Source organism: Strongylocentrotus purpuratus, unplaced genomic scaffold, assembly GCF_000002235.5.
Source record: "Strongylocentrotus purpuratus isolate Spur 01 unplaced genomic scaffold, Spur_5.0 spur5_scaffold_3, whole genome shotgun sequence".
In the NCBI taxonomy this organism is placed as follows: domain Eukaryota; kingdom Metazoa; phylum Echinodermata; class Echinoidea; order Camarodonta; family Strongylocentrotidae; genus Strongylocentrotus; species Strongylocentrotus purpuratus.
This window is the reverse complement of record NW_022145609.1, coordinates 35,587,790-35,602,587: the sequence shown is the minus strand read 5'-3', so window position 1 is coordinate 35,602,587 and position 14,798 is coordinate 35,587,790. Positions and strand designations below refer to the sequence as shown.

At 38.9% G+C, this 14,798-nt stretch overlaps 1 protein-coding gene across 1 annotated transcript; it reads left to right on the top strand.

Annotated features, from left to right (window-relative positions):
* The first annotated feature begins 140 nt into the window (after positions 1-140).
* LOC577431 (DNA excision repair protein ERCC-8) lies at positions 141-13,522 on the top strand. Its single transcript, XM_030996017.1, has 9 exons — positions 141-472; positions 3,425-3,526; positions 5,544-5,749; positions 8,140-8,275; positions 8,694-8,794; positions 9,348-9,472; positions 10,098-10,295; positions 11,990-12,082; positions 12,473-13,522. The coding sequence occupies exons 1-9, from the start codon at positions 300-302 to the stop codon at positions 12,557-12,559; spliced, it is 1,221 nt and encodes a 406-aa protein (XP_030851877.1). The 5' UTR covers positions 141-299; the 3' UTR covers positions 12,560-13,522.
* Positions 13,523-14,798: the final 1,276 nt, after the last annotated feature.

Below are 14,798 nucleotides of genomic sequence, written 5' to 3'. Positions count from 1 at the left end.
TTTGCATTCGAAATACATGTACAAATACGTGTACGGGAACCTTAAAGATAGACTGTATGTCAATAACGCAAATTGGCAACATTCTTAATATATTCGTAATTGTAGCACTAACTTCACGACTGACTGCCTTTGAAAAGGCCTTAGCTGGAATTATGTCCAGGAGAGACGTTTTAGCGTATCGTACAGTTAATCTTGTTATCACTGTTTAAAAAAATGCAGACCATCACTATTCTTGACTCAGTTATACTTTGAAGTGATCTCTAAAAGTCTAAGGAGGTTTTTCTCGGTTGAACGCGAAGATGTTGAATGTTCTTGCCGAGAGGAGTTGGGGAAATGTGCGGCCCAGTCAAGTGCATCGCGCCGAAGCTACCCGCAGGACTTTCCGGCTGCAGCTGAGCAAGCACCGCGACGTTCAACGCATTCATTCCAGCGGGATCAACTCGCTGGACATTGATCCCATCGATTACAAATTGTGAGTAGAAAAGCAGACGTGGATCCAGCGGGGGGGGGGGCGGGCCTTGCCCCCCCCCCCCCCCGCAAGAGAGAGAGAGAGAGAGAGAGAGAGAGAGAGAGAGAAAAGAAAAAGAAGGGAAAGGGAAAGAGTGCTTTGCCTCCCAGCTGTTACCCCCCCCCCCATAAAAAATAAGAGAGAAAGAAGGAAAGGGAATGAAAAGAGGAGATAAAGAGAAGGAATAAAGAGGAATAAGAAAAGAAAAGAAGAGGGATATCAGTTGCAATTTTCGCGCCAACAAGTTGTAGTTCGGGAGGGCCAAAAGGGCACCCTGCCCCCCAAAAAAGGTGGGGGAGGGGAGCAGAGCCACCAGAAGTCAAAGGGTTTTTGTCACCATTACGTACCAATATTTGGCTCCCACCCCTAAGAAATCCTGGATTCCTTAGGGGAAAAGTACACTTCTCCAAGTTATAAGAAGTCAGGGGGCCGTTTCTCGAAACCGTCATAACTACAAGATCAACGACATCTCGCCACTGTCACGCAACTTGTCAGCTAAGTGTTTCACGAAGCCGTCTTTGCCAAGATGAGCGACAACTTCCGCGACAAGCGAGTTGTCACTGCTCCGAACCTGTCATATCTTTTTAATTTCTGTAAAGCGCCATCACAAGTCAGTTTGTTGCCACTCCATGGGCCGCGAAATGGACGATTAGTTTCACTATCATTTTGAGAAAAATATAGACGAGTTCGGTACGTAATTCTCTGGGATGCGAAATGCAAATGTACAAAAGTGAGAATACAAATTATACAGAAACTTTAAAAAGCTGAATATAAACATTAAATCACAAATCACTAAACTATAACATATAAATAAGAGAGGTAAGAATGTTACACACCGTTTTCCATAGTCGATCCATAGTCTTTTCTTAGGATACCGTCATACCTTTGGGGCCGTTGTGCACTATTATTCCCTCTCTAATTACTTCTTCCAAATTATATTTTCAATATCAAATCAATTATATAACGAGTATTTATGAGACTCTAGAATAAAAACTGGCTGGAAAAAGACATTTTGCCTAAAATTCCTCGTCACAATAAACAAAAAAGTACGTATTGATAAACTATCACATTACGGTATCCTTCAACTAACTTTTCATTCGACTGTCAAAAAAAAAACACTCACCGGTTTTTCTTCAATTTAAGAATCTTTACAGAAATATACAAATCGTTTGATGATGTAAATATGATAATGACACTATTTATTATTTATTTTAGGAGAATTTATATGTATATATTTCTTTTTGAACAATTTTAGTCCCAAAACTTGCTTTGGGTTATTCTTGATAAATCAAATGGATCGTGACAAAGACTATCTTCTTGAGCTGCTAGTATCGCGATATATCGATATCATGTCTGTCATGGCTTTGTGAAACGGTTTATCCGCTTCATGACATCTCCGTAGGTCGGCGACAAAGATATGACTGTCATGGAGTTGGTTTCGAGAAACGGCCCCCAGGTCATTATCCAGATTCTACCCAAAGTAGAAAAAAAGCCTGGAAAGATAGTAGTTGCTCACTATTCCTAGCGCCAGTGTACTTTCGTATCCATTTTTTTAGCATTTTCATATCCATTCTTGGCACGAAGAACTTTGAGTGAATAGGAACCAGCGATAGCCAATAAGAAGTGCCCTTAGTAAAATGAGTCTGGGATTTGCTGAGATTTTATGAACGTTCTGTCTAGTGCTGTAGCCGAACAGCCGAACCGAACATGGCACTTCCGAACCAAACCGAACCAAACCGAATGCAAAAGCCTGGTTCGGAGATTCGGCTGAAAATTTTTAATTTTTTCGCAAGCTAATAAACTTGTCATTTTGTACCTAATTTTCATGTCATAATTGGTCATTTTATATTTACTTTTTTCCCATGTCATAATTGGTCATTTTATATTTACTTTTTTCCCATTTTCCGTCTTTGTGATTTATGCCTATCCAGTGGTGGGCACGACTTCACTGGCGCCATTTAAATCCCAAATCCTGACCACGGTACGTCGCGATCGCAAGCTATAAACAAGAATACATGTGCGTGATCAAACCCATTTAACAAAAATAAATCAATATTTGAATTGTAACAATATCGGACAAATTTTACAATATTAATAATGAAATAAATATATATTATAGTATGGTACATGTATTTATTTATTCAGGAAAAATAGGTATTTTATATTTTTCCTATTGAAAATAAAAACTTATAAAAAACAGTTATTGACAAGCCTGAATTGCTATTCAAGATGGCAGCTTTCATGACGCTAACATTAGACAACAACCGTCTCGGAAAATCTTGAAAAAATATCATTTATTGACAAATTGAAAACATGATTCTTTTAAAATTGAAAATAAAATACAATTCAAGACGGAAATACGAATGTAAGTAGTACTTTTCTTCACAAATTATTACGTTTAGAAATTCGTGCTGGTCGGAAGCACGATTTTTCAGCAGGAGTGGGCAGAAGTCCTTCGTGCTGGTCAGGCCTGGCCGGCCGGCCCACCCAGTGCCGACCGCCGTGGCTATAACGCTGCTTGCTATTATATTACCGAACCCCGAACCGAACCAAGTTCGGGTGAAAAATTGCCGAACTCTGCCGAACCGAACACGAACATAGCGTCTGACTTACAGCACTAGTTCTGTCAACTTCTGTGCATGCGCTAAATATAAGCTTAAGTTCTGTGTGCCCTAAACCTAAACCTAAACCTAAACCTAAACCTAACCCAAACCCAAAAGTTTTGTAACTATTCTCTTTCCAGACTTTTTTTCTACTTTGGGCAGAAACCGGAGAATTACCAAAATTAATTATTTAGTTAATATTGAATAGTTTCTTGATAATTGCATATACCCCAGATGTCTGACATCTATTTGAAGATGTATGAAAAGTTCTTTGAAATAAAGACTTGATGAAACAACAACCTCTCATTTGCAGTATGCTATCAGGAGGGGCTGATGGAGTCATTGCAATCTACGACCTGGAATGCATTCCAGAGGTCAAAGAGTTCACTTGTGAGACAGTGTGTACTATTGGCAGGTGAGACATTTGTATCTTTTATTGTTCTCATTAGTGTATGCATTAATGTATTGTACACCTGTAGCTCGTTTAGTACCGTAAACCAGAAACTTTCACAGACGTGAAATGTTTCAAGTTACTTAAAGTTTCAGGTCTGCTTTTGCAGAAAATTCTAGAAGTGTAACTGTTTCAGATTTATTGAAAGATTAAAATATATCAACATCAATAAATAATGACATTTAGTAACAGTTATCAAGAAGAAAAGTGGTAAATGTACATGTAAGTACAATGTACAGTATTTTAGTGATCACTTTTATGTGTGTTTCTATCTTTTGCATGATGTTATACATCCAAATGATTAAATCATTCATTTTCGTATTCTGATTGGGTTTGTTTAAATTTAATTTTCTTTTGATAAACTACAGTACATACTTTCCACATATACACTGGATGTAGCCAGGGCTCGAACTGTCAAGGTAGAAATGTAGGCTGCCTATGTCCACAGTTATTATTTATCACGTACCGGTACATCCTTTGACGGAATTTGCTACCCACTAAGGCTGTGCACAACAGTATAATGAGGTACCCGAGTACACTCCCAGGCTTACAAGCAAATACTTGAATATTCGGAAGCCATGTTTTTTTATAATTTTTTTGAATTTTTGTCTCGCCTGTGTAGCAAAAAGCGAGACATAGGCGCCGCTTTTACAGCGACGGCGGCGATGGCGACGGCGGCGTCAACATAAAAAACTTAACCTACATGTAAGGTTAAGTTTTTGAATTTGTGATATAACTTTTAAAGTATAAGTTCTTAGTTAATGAAACTTTGACTATATAGTAATCAAGTATCCCCAATCATGTGAGTAGAATTTCAGATCACAAAGTCAAGGTCAAAGGTTATTTCAGGTCAACAAACTTAGACTTTGTTGTGGCATCAACATCAAGATTTTCAAAATGCTTCTTCGTTATTTTTCAACCGATTTTGATTCTGATTGTTTCATATGATAGGGCTAGGAGGGGGATTTAAAATTACTACACAGAATCGTGAAATTCATTATCTATGCTAATTTATGCAAATTTATTCGAAATTAAAAAAAAGGCTTTTTCTCCTTCATTTCTCAACCGGTTTTGATTTGGTTTGCTTTATATCGTAGAGCTAACTTTGGTACACTAAACTTCTACACAGAATTTTGAAATTGTTCTCCATTAATTAATTATGGTAATTTATGCAAATTTATTCCAAAAATAACAAAAATTGCTTCTTTTTCCCTCATTTCTTGACTGATTTTGATTTGGTTTGCCTTATCTGGTAGAGCTAAATTTGGAACACTAAACTTCTTTACAGAATTGTGAGATTTTGCTCCATTGATTATTTATGGTACTTCATGCAAATGAAATGAAATTATGTCCCTTCCAGGGCATCAAATTTTTATTTTTTGACCAGTTCAAAAGTTTACCACATAAAATTTACGATATTTGTTGTTGCGAGATGCGTATGAGCGCTACGTCATAGACGTTCTGGTTTATCATATTGAATTGCGTTATGCAGGCGAGACCGCCGAGAGCGTTTCCCTTGTTTTGAATTTTTTTTTTTTTAATTTAATTTTTTTTTTTTTGCCACCACCATACCACTGGAGCAGTATCCCAAGTCCATCTCAGAAAACGCATGCAATTTTACTTCGAGTTGCAGTTGAAGGCGTTGATTTAATAATAATAATAACAGTAAACAATGCTATTTTAAAAACCAAAGATGGCACAATAATCCATTGATCCATGAGTAGTGAGTTTGACAGTGCTTGAGTTGGGAAACATTTTTACCGACGGTACCATGCCAGCGGCTGCCACTCTGCCTGGCACGAGTAAGCGTCGGCCTGGGTTTTTTTTTTTTTTTTTTTGCGGCCGAATATTCGAGTACGAGAAATCGTACTCGAGTAGTTGTCAAACGTGCGGGTACTTGAGCATTCGACTACTCGTCGCAGCCCTATTACCCACCATCTTTTCAGCATGCTTATTTTCTTGTCCTATTTCTTTGTGATAGGTCCAATCGGCATGTTCACAAGCACAGTGTGGAGACAGTCCAGTGGTATCCAAGGGATACAGGAATGTTTACATCCAGCTCCATGGATACGACTCTTAAGGTCTGGGACACCAATGCCCTGAAGCCTGCAGAGCGCTTCGTCCTAGGGAAGGGCATCTACAGCCACCATATGTCTCCTGTGGCTAACAAACATTGTCTTATAGCTGGTTAGTCTCTTGCTCTATCAAGGTTCATACATAATAGAATAAAATAAAGTATAAGCTAAATTTCCCAAACAATGCAGTACTGCACTTAGAAACATTAGTATTAAACGCTGTATTTGATGTTTGTTTACTTGTTTTACTTTCACTTTCGTATATTAACTGTGTTTCTGTACTTTTAATGCAAGTGTGGAAATAATTTGTTATTCACTACATGTTAGGACGCTTTTGTGCTGATGCGATACCTCCCAAATAATTGTTGATCTTGGTGTATCTGGAGAGTTTTTATTCACTTAGAGTTAGTGTCATGTGGTTTGCTAGTGGTTGTCACCCTACTAGACAAGTTTGACATCGATCCATCATTCTACTTTTGAGTAAAATGAGTATGATTTCTGATCGTGTTTGGACTGTCTTGTTGCTGTATTTGATACACTAGTCTTGTTCAGAGTCAGAGAAAAGTTACCCTAGGGTAAAGGTCTTGTTAAGAGCTAGTCAAAGTAAATATGGCGGGGTATATGGCTGGCCAAGCGAGCCACTATCCATCCAACTATATGACTAGGTATACGTCTATCCAGCCGGCCAATCAGAATTCTTCCTTTTCCGCCTTTTCTCTCCTCTCTTTCTCTTCCCCTTTCTTCCTTTCCCCCTCCTTTTTCTCCTCTTCTCTTTTCTCTCCTCTCTCTTTTATTCTTCTTTCTCTCTTCGCTTTTCTTTCTTTGCCCCTCCTTTTTCTTTCGCCCTCCTTTTCCTTTCTCCCTCCTTTTTCTCCTTCTCGCCCTTTTTCCTTTCCCCCTTGCCCCTTTTTTTTTACCAGGGGGGGGGGGCACAAGCCCCCTGTGCCCCCCATGAATCCGCCACTGGTATAGTTGTAAAGATGTACAGTTTCCTGCGTTCTGATTGGCCGGCTGGATAGTCGTATAGTTGTACGGATAGTGGCATGCTTGGCCTGCCATATACCCTGCCCTTTTTACCTCGACTAGCTCTGAACATGACCTTTACCCGTCTGAATGTAGCTACTGTAGTACAGGGCACATACAGTAGCTGATAGTACAATTATTGTTAACCCCACACCAACAATAGATGGGCTTCTGACTGGAATGTGGATGAATGGAGTTAGCATGGATGACCGCACCCCATCTTTTTTAGTGAACTGTGAAGTCAAGTTCTCATGTCAATGGATCTAGAATGTGTTAAGGCAAGCCTTGATTTCTCTTCACCATAGCTATGTGTCTTTCCTCTGATACTTATGCTCACATCAAGGAGTCGGGTATCGATCACGTGAGAGGAGGAAGAGCTCGGTGGATGTCATATTCATAGGAGGACTGGCAATGTACAGATGCAGAAGTATCCATAGAAAAAGTATGTATTCACTCAGGAGATTGAGAATGACACTGGTGGACCGTGGCTCTGATTCTGGTATGATTCTTGTACTTTTGAGTTCCTGTAGAAAACAAATTTCGAAGCGGGTTGCAACGTTGTTAATTTGGTACCAATTCAGAGAGAGAGGTATGAAAAGCTCAATGTTCACCTTTGGAACTGCAACTCGCTTGGAAACAAAACGTATCTTTTGACTGATTACATCTTGGAGAGCAATGTTGATATTATGTTTTTGACTGAGACGTGGTTGAAGAGGGAGGATCCAGTGGTGATTGGTGAAGGTACGCCGTCAGGATATACATTCATTATGTACCACGAGGGAGGGAGGATGCCCATGGGGGTATTGCTGTGATCTATAGAACTGGGCTGAACCTGTCTATCATCAATGTGGAATCTACACATGATTCTTATGAACGAGTCTGTGTTACTGATCCTGCAAGAATGGTGTGCTATGTTGTGATCTATGAGCCGCCACCTTCTACGCGGAACGGCCTTAAAACTAGTGACTTTCTTGCAGATTTTGATGAACTGATCAGAGAACTCACAACTCGTTTATTCAAAGTCCTACTACTTGGAGACTTAAAATTTATGTAGACACTCCCAACAAGTCTGAAGCAGCTCAGCTTCTCTCTTCTCTTGAGGATGTAGGTCTCCAACAGCACATCCAGGGTCCTACTCACAGATATGGTCACATGCTGGATCTGATTATTTCTAAGGACAATGATGATTCTTTTGTAACATCGTGTCAGGTTCATGAGAAGTCATATTCTGATTACCATTTTCTTAGCTGTGTATTAGATGTGGGAAAGTCCAAGTTAAAGAATCTTACCTCGGTATCTCGTGATGGACAGTGGTCCTCTTAACACAGCAACCGGCCAGATGACGTGATACACACTGTACAATGTACTTTGGCTCAAAGATGATTTATTTATTTATTTATTTATTTTTTTTAGGTACACACCAGGAAATAATTCTTTTAAACCCTGAAGATTTTTAATGTTGACTTTGTCTTGTTGTAGTTGGAACGATAGATCCCCATGCTACCCTATGTGATCTTAAGTCCGGCTCCTCAACCCACATCCTCAAGGGGCACAAGGCTTCAGTGGTCTGTGTGCAGTGGTCTTCTAAAGATGAGTTCTTATTGGCAACTGGGAGGTGAGTCTGCACTACCATTCAAACTATCAGGCATTGATCCTTCGAATTTAGTGTGGAAATTGCCATGAGAAATTTATCTATAACAACTGACCAAATAGCATGAAATTGGCAATGTAAATATGACTGTTTTTGATGAACTGTGTTCTACAATACTACAGTGTATCAAAGAAAACCATAATAAGTAATAATAAAAACATTACTTATAAAGCGCTTACCACTAAAATCTCTATGCACTTTCTCTAAATACTTAAACTGTGTCAAGGTTACTTGTGGACTGCCACAAATTTAGAAGGCTGGCATGATATCATTTTTGTTGCATTTAAGAAAAATATTAATGTTATAAGGTTTCTTAGCCCTGTATGCAGGTATCAAAATTACCATCACTTTTTAAACACTATGTCCATCTTAATTTCACCAGCCGGGACAACAAGATACTGATGTGGGACATCCGCCAAGCCAAGGGAAGTCTGATGTCCCTGGATCAGCACAATGGTGAAGTGGTCAAAGGCTCTTCTGCAGGTAATTTATTTGGATTGGAATCCCCAAGTTCTGAATTTCATACTAGATGAGTGTTCGAAATATACCTGTTTCCACATTTTCTTCCCTCTAGAGTTGAATTTTCTTCTCCAATTTCCACCGAGTGCTACATGTGTCAAAAGTAATACTTTGAAGAACCATGTATAATTGAAGTGTGTTTTTACCACGTCACTGAAGCCTTGCCATTTTGTATGATGGGGGTCGGGTGCCTGGACTCGTAGCAAACATAAAGACTTCTCTTTTGCCTTCTGATTTTACCGAAAATATTTATCAAACAGAACTAACCATTCATGAATATTTGTCCTTTATAATATTGTCCAACATTCATTTTAGAAGATTTATGAAATATTGCTTGTGAACTTCTTCAAATTGCTGTTTTAAATCAACTGTCTAGATACACAATCAGTTCGGACATGCGAGGTCTTGGTATACTAATAATTGGTACCAGGTCTACTGTCTAATCCTATTAGAGGCTAACACATGTATGCATTCAGCTTTCCTTTGAATCAGTTGTTGTATTGCTTGACCTCTACAGTGAGTACAGCTCATAGTGGTCATGTTAATGGACTGTGCTTCACCGAGAATGGTCTTCATCTGGTCAGCTGTGGGACAGATAACAGGGTCAGGCTCTGGGACACACTCAATGGCAAAAACACACTGGTTAGTTCATAATAGATCTCATGCAAAGTGTATGGTTTGATGTTTTTTTATCAAGGGCCAGTATTGTGCAATGTCCTGCATGAACCTTGGCAAAATAGAAACGGATGATTCTGTGCAATGTATTGTATTGTATTGGATTGGTTTATGGAGATAAAACAAATCATTGAACATGCAGCTAACAGCTGAATTTGGTCAAATTACAGAGTAATAAGTACATGGCTTAAAAATACATTGATGACACATAAAAAAGATATTGAAAACTGAACAAGTATTGTTTACATGTATATTTACATGCAATTTACAATGTTCATTGTTGATTTATAAAATTGTCATTTGTTTTGAGTAAGACAGAAAGTTGAAAGTGATAATTTACAAGTTTATTGCAACAATGACGTAGTATATGTATACTAGAGCTACCCTGAGCGTGGAAACAAACCTGTATGATTGACTCTTTGTCGACATATTGTCTCCCATTGTTTTATCTACAAGCTCGTCGACAGAATGCCTGTTGACAATAGCACTAGAGTACAGATTACTTTACCATGTTTTGGGGACAGATTTTTTTGGGTTGATCATGCTTCTCATTTTCCAACCATTGTGTGTGTGTTTATGCTCCAACCTCCAGATCAACTATGGTAAGGTGTCCAATAACATGCGTAAGTGCATTGAGATCTGCACATCATCGGGTGTTCAGCCTGACGTGGCTTTCATCCCCAGTGGGAGTGACATTGATATGTTTGATGTGTTCAGCGGAGAGACAGACAGTACCATGAAGGGCCACTACAACAATGTTAACTGCTGTGTCTTCCATCCTCTATACCAGGTTTGTTGTTATGTGCTGTTGATAAGTCTCAATCCCTCTTGACCCCAAGACAACTTTTCTCCGTGTTGTTGTTGCTGTTTGGTATTATCAGCGTTTCATTATTTTTGGGAATAATTACGCCTTTCATTTAAATTTCTTTTTTTTTACACTATTTGTAAATTCGCTCTCTTTAAAAATCATAGTTTTTTGATAATATAATCTCAGATCCACTGGTCCATGAAATCCCCTTATGTATCTTCCTGTAATTGTTTGACACATGCTCTAGTGATAATTGCTTTGCAGTCACTATAATCAAATTCTTAAATTCAACCATATAAACAAACACTAAATTAAACCCTAACCATAACCCTTGACTAAATCTAAAACCCTTACCTGAACATCATATCTTTGACAATATAAGGCCTGGGGGGTGTTTCATAAAGCTGTTTGTAAAGTTACGCATGACTTTACGAACGACTTGTATATGTGCCAGATAGGATGCCCAAAGATTTGTCTGATATTTCCAATAACCTCAATCAAATTATGGCAAAAAATAAACTTTGCATTAAAAATGTTTGTTATAATAAGAATGTTAATCTACATCTGCACAGTTTAACTTTAGTTGGGGGGTGTTTCATAAAGCTGTTTGTAAAGTTACGCATGACTTTACGAACGACTTGTACATGAAAAACCATATGGGATGCTCAATCATTATTAACTAAAGTTGAACTGTGCAGATGCAGATTAACTTTCTTATTATAAAAAACGTTTTTAATGCAAAGTATATTTTTTGCCATAATTTATGCCTGGATTACATTTGCCCTGGGCGCCGTACGATAAATTAGTCTATGATTTTTCGTTGACATCGTAGGAGGCTACGGGCTACGATGTTTGTGTTTACATTATCTACGAGCATCGTGCCATTTATTGTATTGGCCCTCGGGGCAGGCCGGGGCAAATCCGTACAGAGGCTGCTCAGAGATTGTATGGAAATCGTGCAACTTCCGTGCAAAGGTTGCACGTAATAGGCGTGGTGGCCGTTCAGCAATCTTGCGATTGCTGTGCAATGGCCATGCGAATTCCCCACGAGTCTACAATCTCTGTACAATTTTTTTTGCCCCCATGTTCACCGAAAAATTGTACGTTTGCTGCACAATCAGTGCGAGGCCTCTGGGCGATGCCCGTGCGGGGATTGTGCAATGCCATCTACGACGTGTATACGGGCTACGGGCTTACGGTTTTTCAAATTTGTTAAACTTCTCGCGAAACAAAATCGTAAAGGCTGCGGAGCCCGTGAATCCGTTTGAAAATCTCACGGCCGCCTCCTGCCTCCGCACAGAGGCTGCACGGAAAAGGTGATACGGACAGGATACGGGCTCTGTAGACTAATCGCAGGCCAAATGTAATCCAGGCATTAATTGAGGTTATTGTCAACAAAAAAAGTGGTCATTAAACTATATTATTGATAATGATGAATGATGGTGATAATTGTGATGATGTATAATCCTTTTGTATTTAATGTATTTCATATTGTTCCATATGATTCATGTGTACGATTATTTTTGCAAGCTCAATTTCCCCCACTTTAAAATTTAGCTTTAGCTTTGTTTGCTTGACCTCATTTCGTTTTAATATGATGAAAGGTCAAATTTTTCAACTATCAATACCCTTGTATGTGACTGAATATCTTTTGAATCTTCTCTCTAATTGAATAGGAAGTATACAGTGGAGGAAACGACAGTAACATCCTGATCTGGGAGCCTGATATGGGTCACATTCACTTTGAAGAACCACCACCAAAGAAACTAGTAAGACCTTAATCTTTATGCGATATCCATTTTTTTGTGTAGTTAAGAGTTTGTTTTCATAACTTCAAATAAGGTAGACCATATGATACACCTTCTGCAATCTGCATGTACTTTTTTTTTTAAATTTCAAATTACAGATCGATAGATTGATATTTCAATAAATCCAAAGAGAGTGGACTGCAAGTTCGATTTTGAAAGTCTAACATGAAGGGTAATAAATACTCCTCAAACACGTCTTTAAAAAAAAGTTAAACAAACAAACAAAACACGTTCATAAAACCATATGCAAGCAGTTAATAAGCTAGAGCAATCAACTAGCAAAGTGGGGTTTGAAGATGCAATTTAAGCAGTGGGATGGAAACATTCATGATATATTTGTTACATTTTCAGGCCGGTGCATCTAAGGTGAAGAAGTTCAATGGAAACGAGATTAATGCCACGGCAGACACATGGAGTAGCAGTGATGAAGGAGACTGAAGGTTGACATTGGTTGGTGTAAGAAGAACAACTGCAGTCCAGCTGCAGATGAGGGTCAGATATGAAGAAGGGCTGGATCTTTCTGAAGATGGTAACCTTCATACATTGTAGATGATGATCTGTAAGGGAAATCTTGATTGAAGATGAGTAATGCTGTACACATGCTATACAACTCCTGTTCATCTTCTGTGTATCATCAGTGTGCAGGCTTGGCATCATCTGCAGCTTCTGTGCAGCATTTGTGCCGCTAGTGTGCACCTCCTGTGCAAAGGCTGTGAATTTCATATGCAGCTGTGAAGCTTCAATGGTTCTCTTGTGCCATCACTATGTAGCTGTTGTAGGTGTGGTGTATCAACATGCGAAAGAGTCGAAGAATGTTCCAGCAAAGCATAGTAAGAAAGTGACTACCACCACAGTGTCCGCTCGATGATGTGAGAACTCACAAGCAGGTTTAGTAACCATGATGATATAGATAGAGATGGAGATAGAATTCGATGTGATTGTTATGAATAAAGCATTAGACCTAATATCAGTTAAATTTCTGCCTTGAACCGAAAGCATGGCAGTCTATCTCATGTATACATATATGTGTGTGTTCTATTTAGCATTTTGAGCCAAACTTGAAAGTGGTTGAATTGTGCCTAAATCCATTAGAAAATGCCTGAAAACTATAGTGGAGAGTCACAGGTGTACCATAAAAATCATGACTGTTGCTTAACCTTGTACTCCGTGGGTAGCACTCTGCTAAGTAGTGTATCAGAATGTCCATGTTATTTTCAATTTCTCACCTTTACAATCGATTCTCACAAAAATATATTCTACAGCGTGGTATCGGAGAAGCTGGCTCCTTAATCACTTAATTAGATAACTTTTAAAACAGTTGAAGAAAGAGTAATTTTTGGTTGATTTGTTTATTGAATTTGAATTTGAATTTGAATTCATTTGCAACAACAATCATATATGCTGCTTGTAAGTGTCGGCTTGCATGGTGATGTAGATATACAGTAGGCTTGCGGGTGCACCATGTGACAGAGAGGGAGGATTGAGGAGTCATAAAAAGGACTCTCGGTAATCTTTCTTGAGGGGTTGTAGTGCTGAAAAGGACTGTTTGGTATAGTCTTGAAAAAGGCTGTTGGTTATCTTTCTTAGCTTATGGTTCTAAGGAGAACTATAGTGCTTGAAGAGGATGAGTGGCGGGAGTGGCTCGACGTTTCGAACAGGTTGACTCCTGACGACTGGTAACCTTTAAGTTTACCAATCTTACTCTGATCAAACACAGGCTTGTGTTTTTCTAGGATCAATTGCAAGACATCTTGCATATTGTGAAGACTAGAGACTGGGCTTGAGAGATTGTTGTCATTTTGTGACTCACAAACTTCTTCAGAAGTGCTGGGCATTCATCTATCCAATCTCTTCCTAACAAGGTAGCACCCCTATTAACTACCAGGGTAGTTAGCCTCTTTGGGTTTCCCTGAGGTCCAAACCTCACCTCTACAGTGGCTTCCCCTACAATCCCAACACTATTCTCAGTGTAGGAGTTTAGTTTGATACTGGATTCTCTCAATGTATCATTGTGGCTTACAGACTTAAAGGCCCGAATTCACAAAGGAGGTTTGTCGACAAACCTTGGTTTTCGTACGTCATATGACGCGTTTTACGCGTTTTCTACAAACCTGGTTTGTAAAGAACAAAAGGAGGTTTGTCAAAACAAAAGGAGGTTTGAGCTCAAACCTTGGTCTGAGCTCAAACCTTGCTTTGTGAATTCGGGCCAAACTGTTCTTTGGACATAATAGTCCTTGGACTTCCTGTGTCCAATTCCATTATCATTTTCTTGCCGTTAACAAAAACTGTCACTGAATATGGTTCATGAGAGAGCTTATTTACACTGATCAAGTGGCTTAAAGTATCTGCCTCATCATCATCTTCAAGATGATGTGTAGCTCTATTAGTATGTGTATACTGATTTGGTTGCTTTTTTCTTTTGTTGAATGCTTGTACTTTGTCACATTGGCTCTTAGTGTGCCCTTTTTGCTTGCATTTGTAACAATCTTCAGAAATGTATGGGCATGATGTGTACGTGTGATTATTGGCTCCATACCTGTCCTTATGTACTTTATGTATTTCTTGTACATTTGATGTCAAGTCCGGCATCTTTGCCATTGATTTGAGTTTTTCAACATCTTGATTGGCCATTTCCATTGCCCTAGCTATCTGAAATGCCTTATCAAAGGTTAATGAA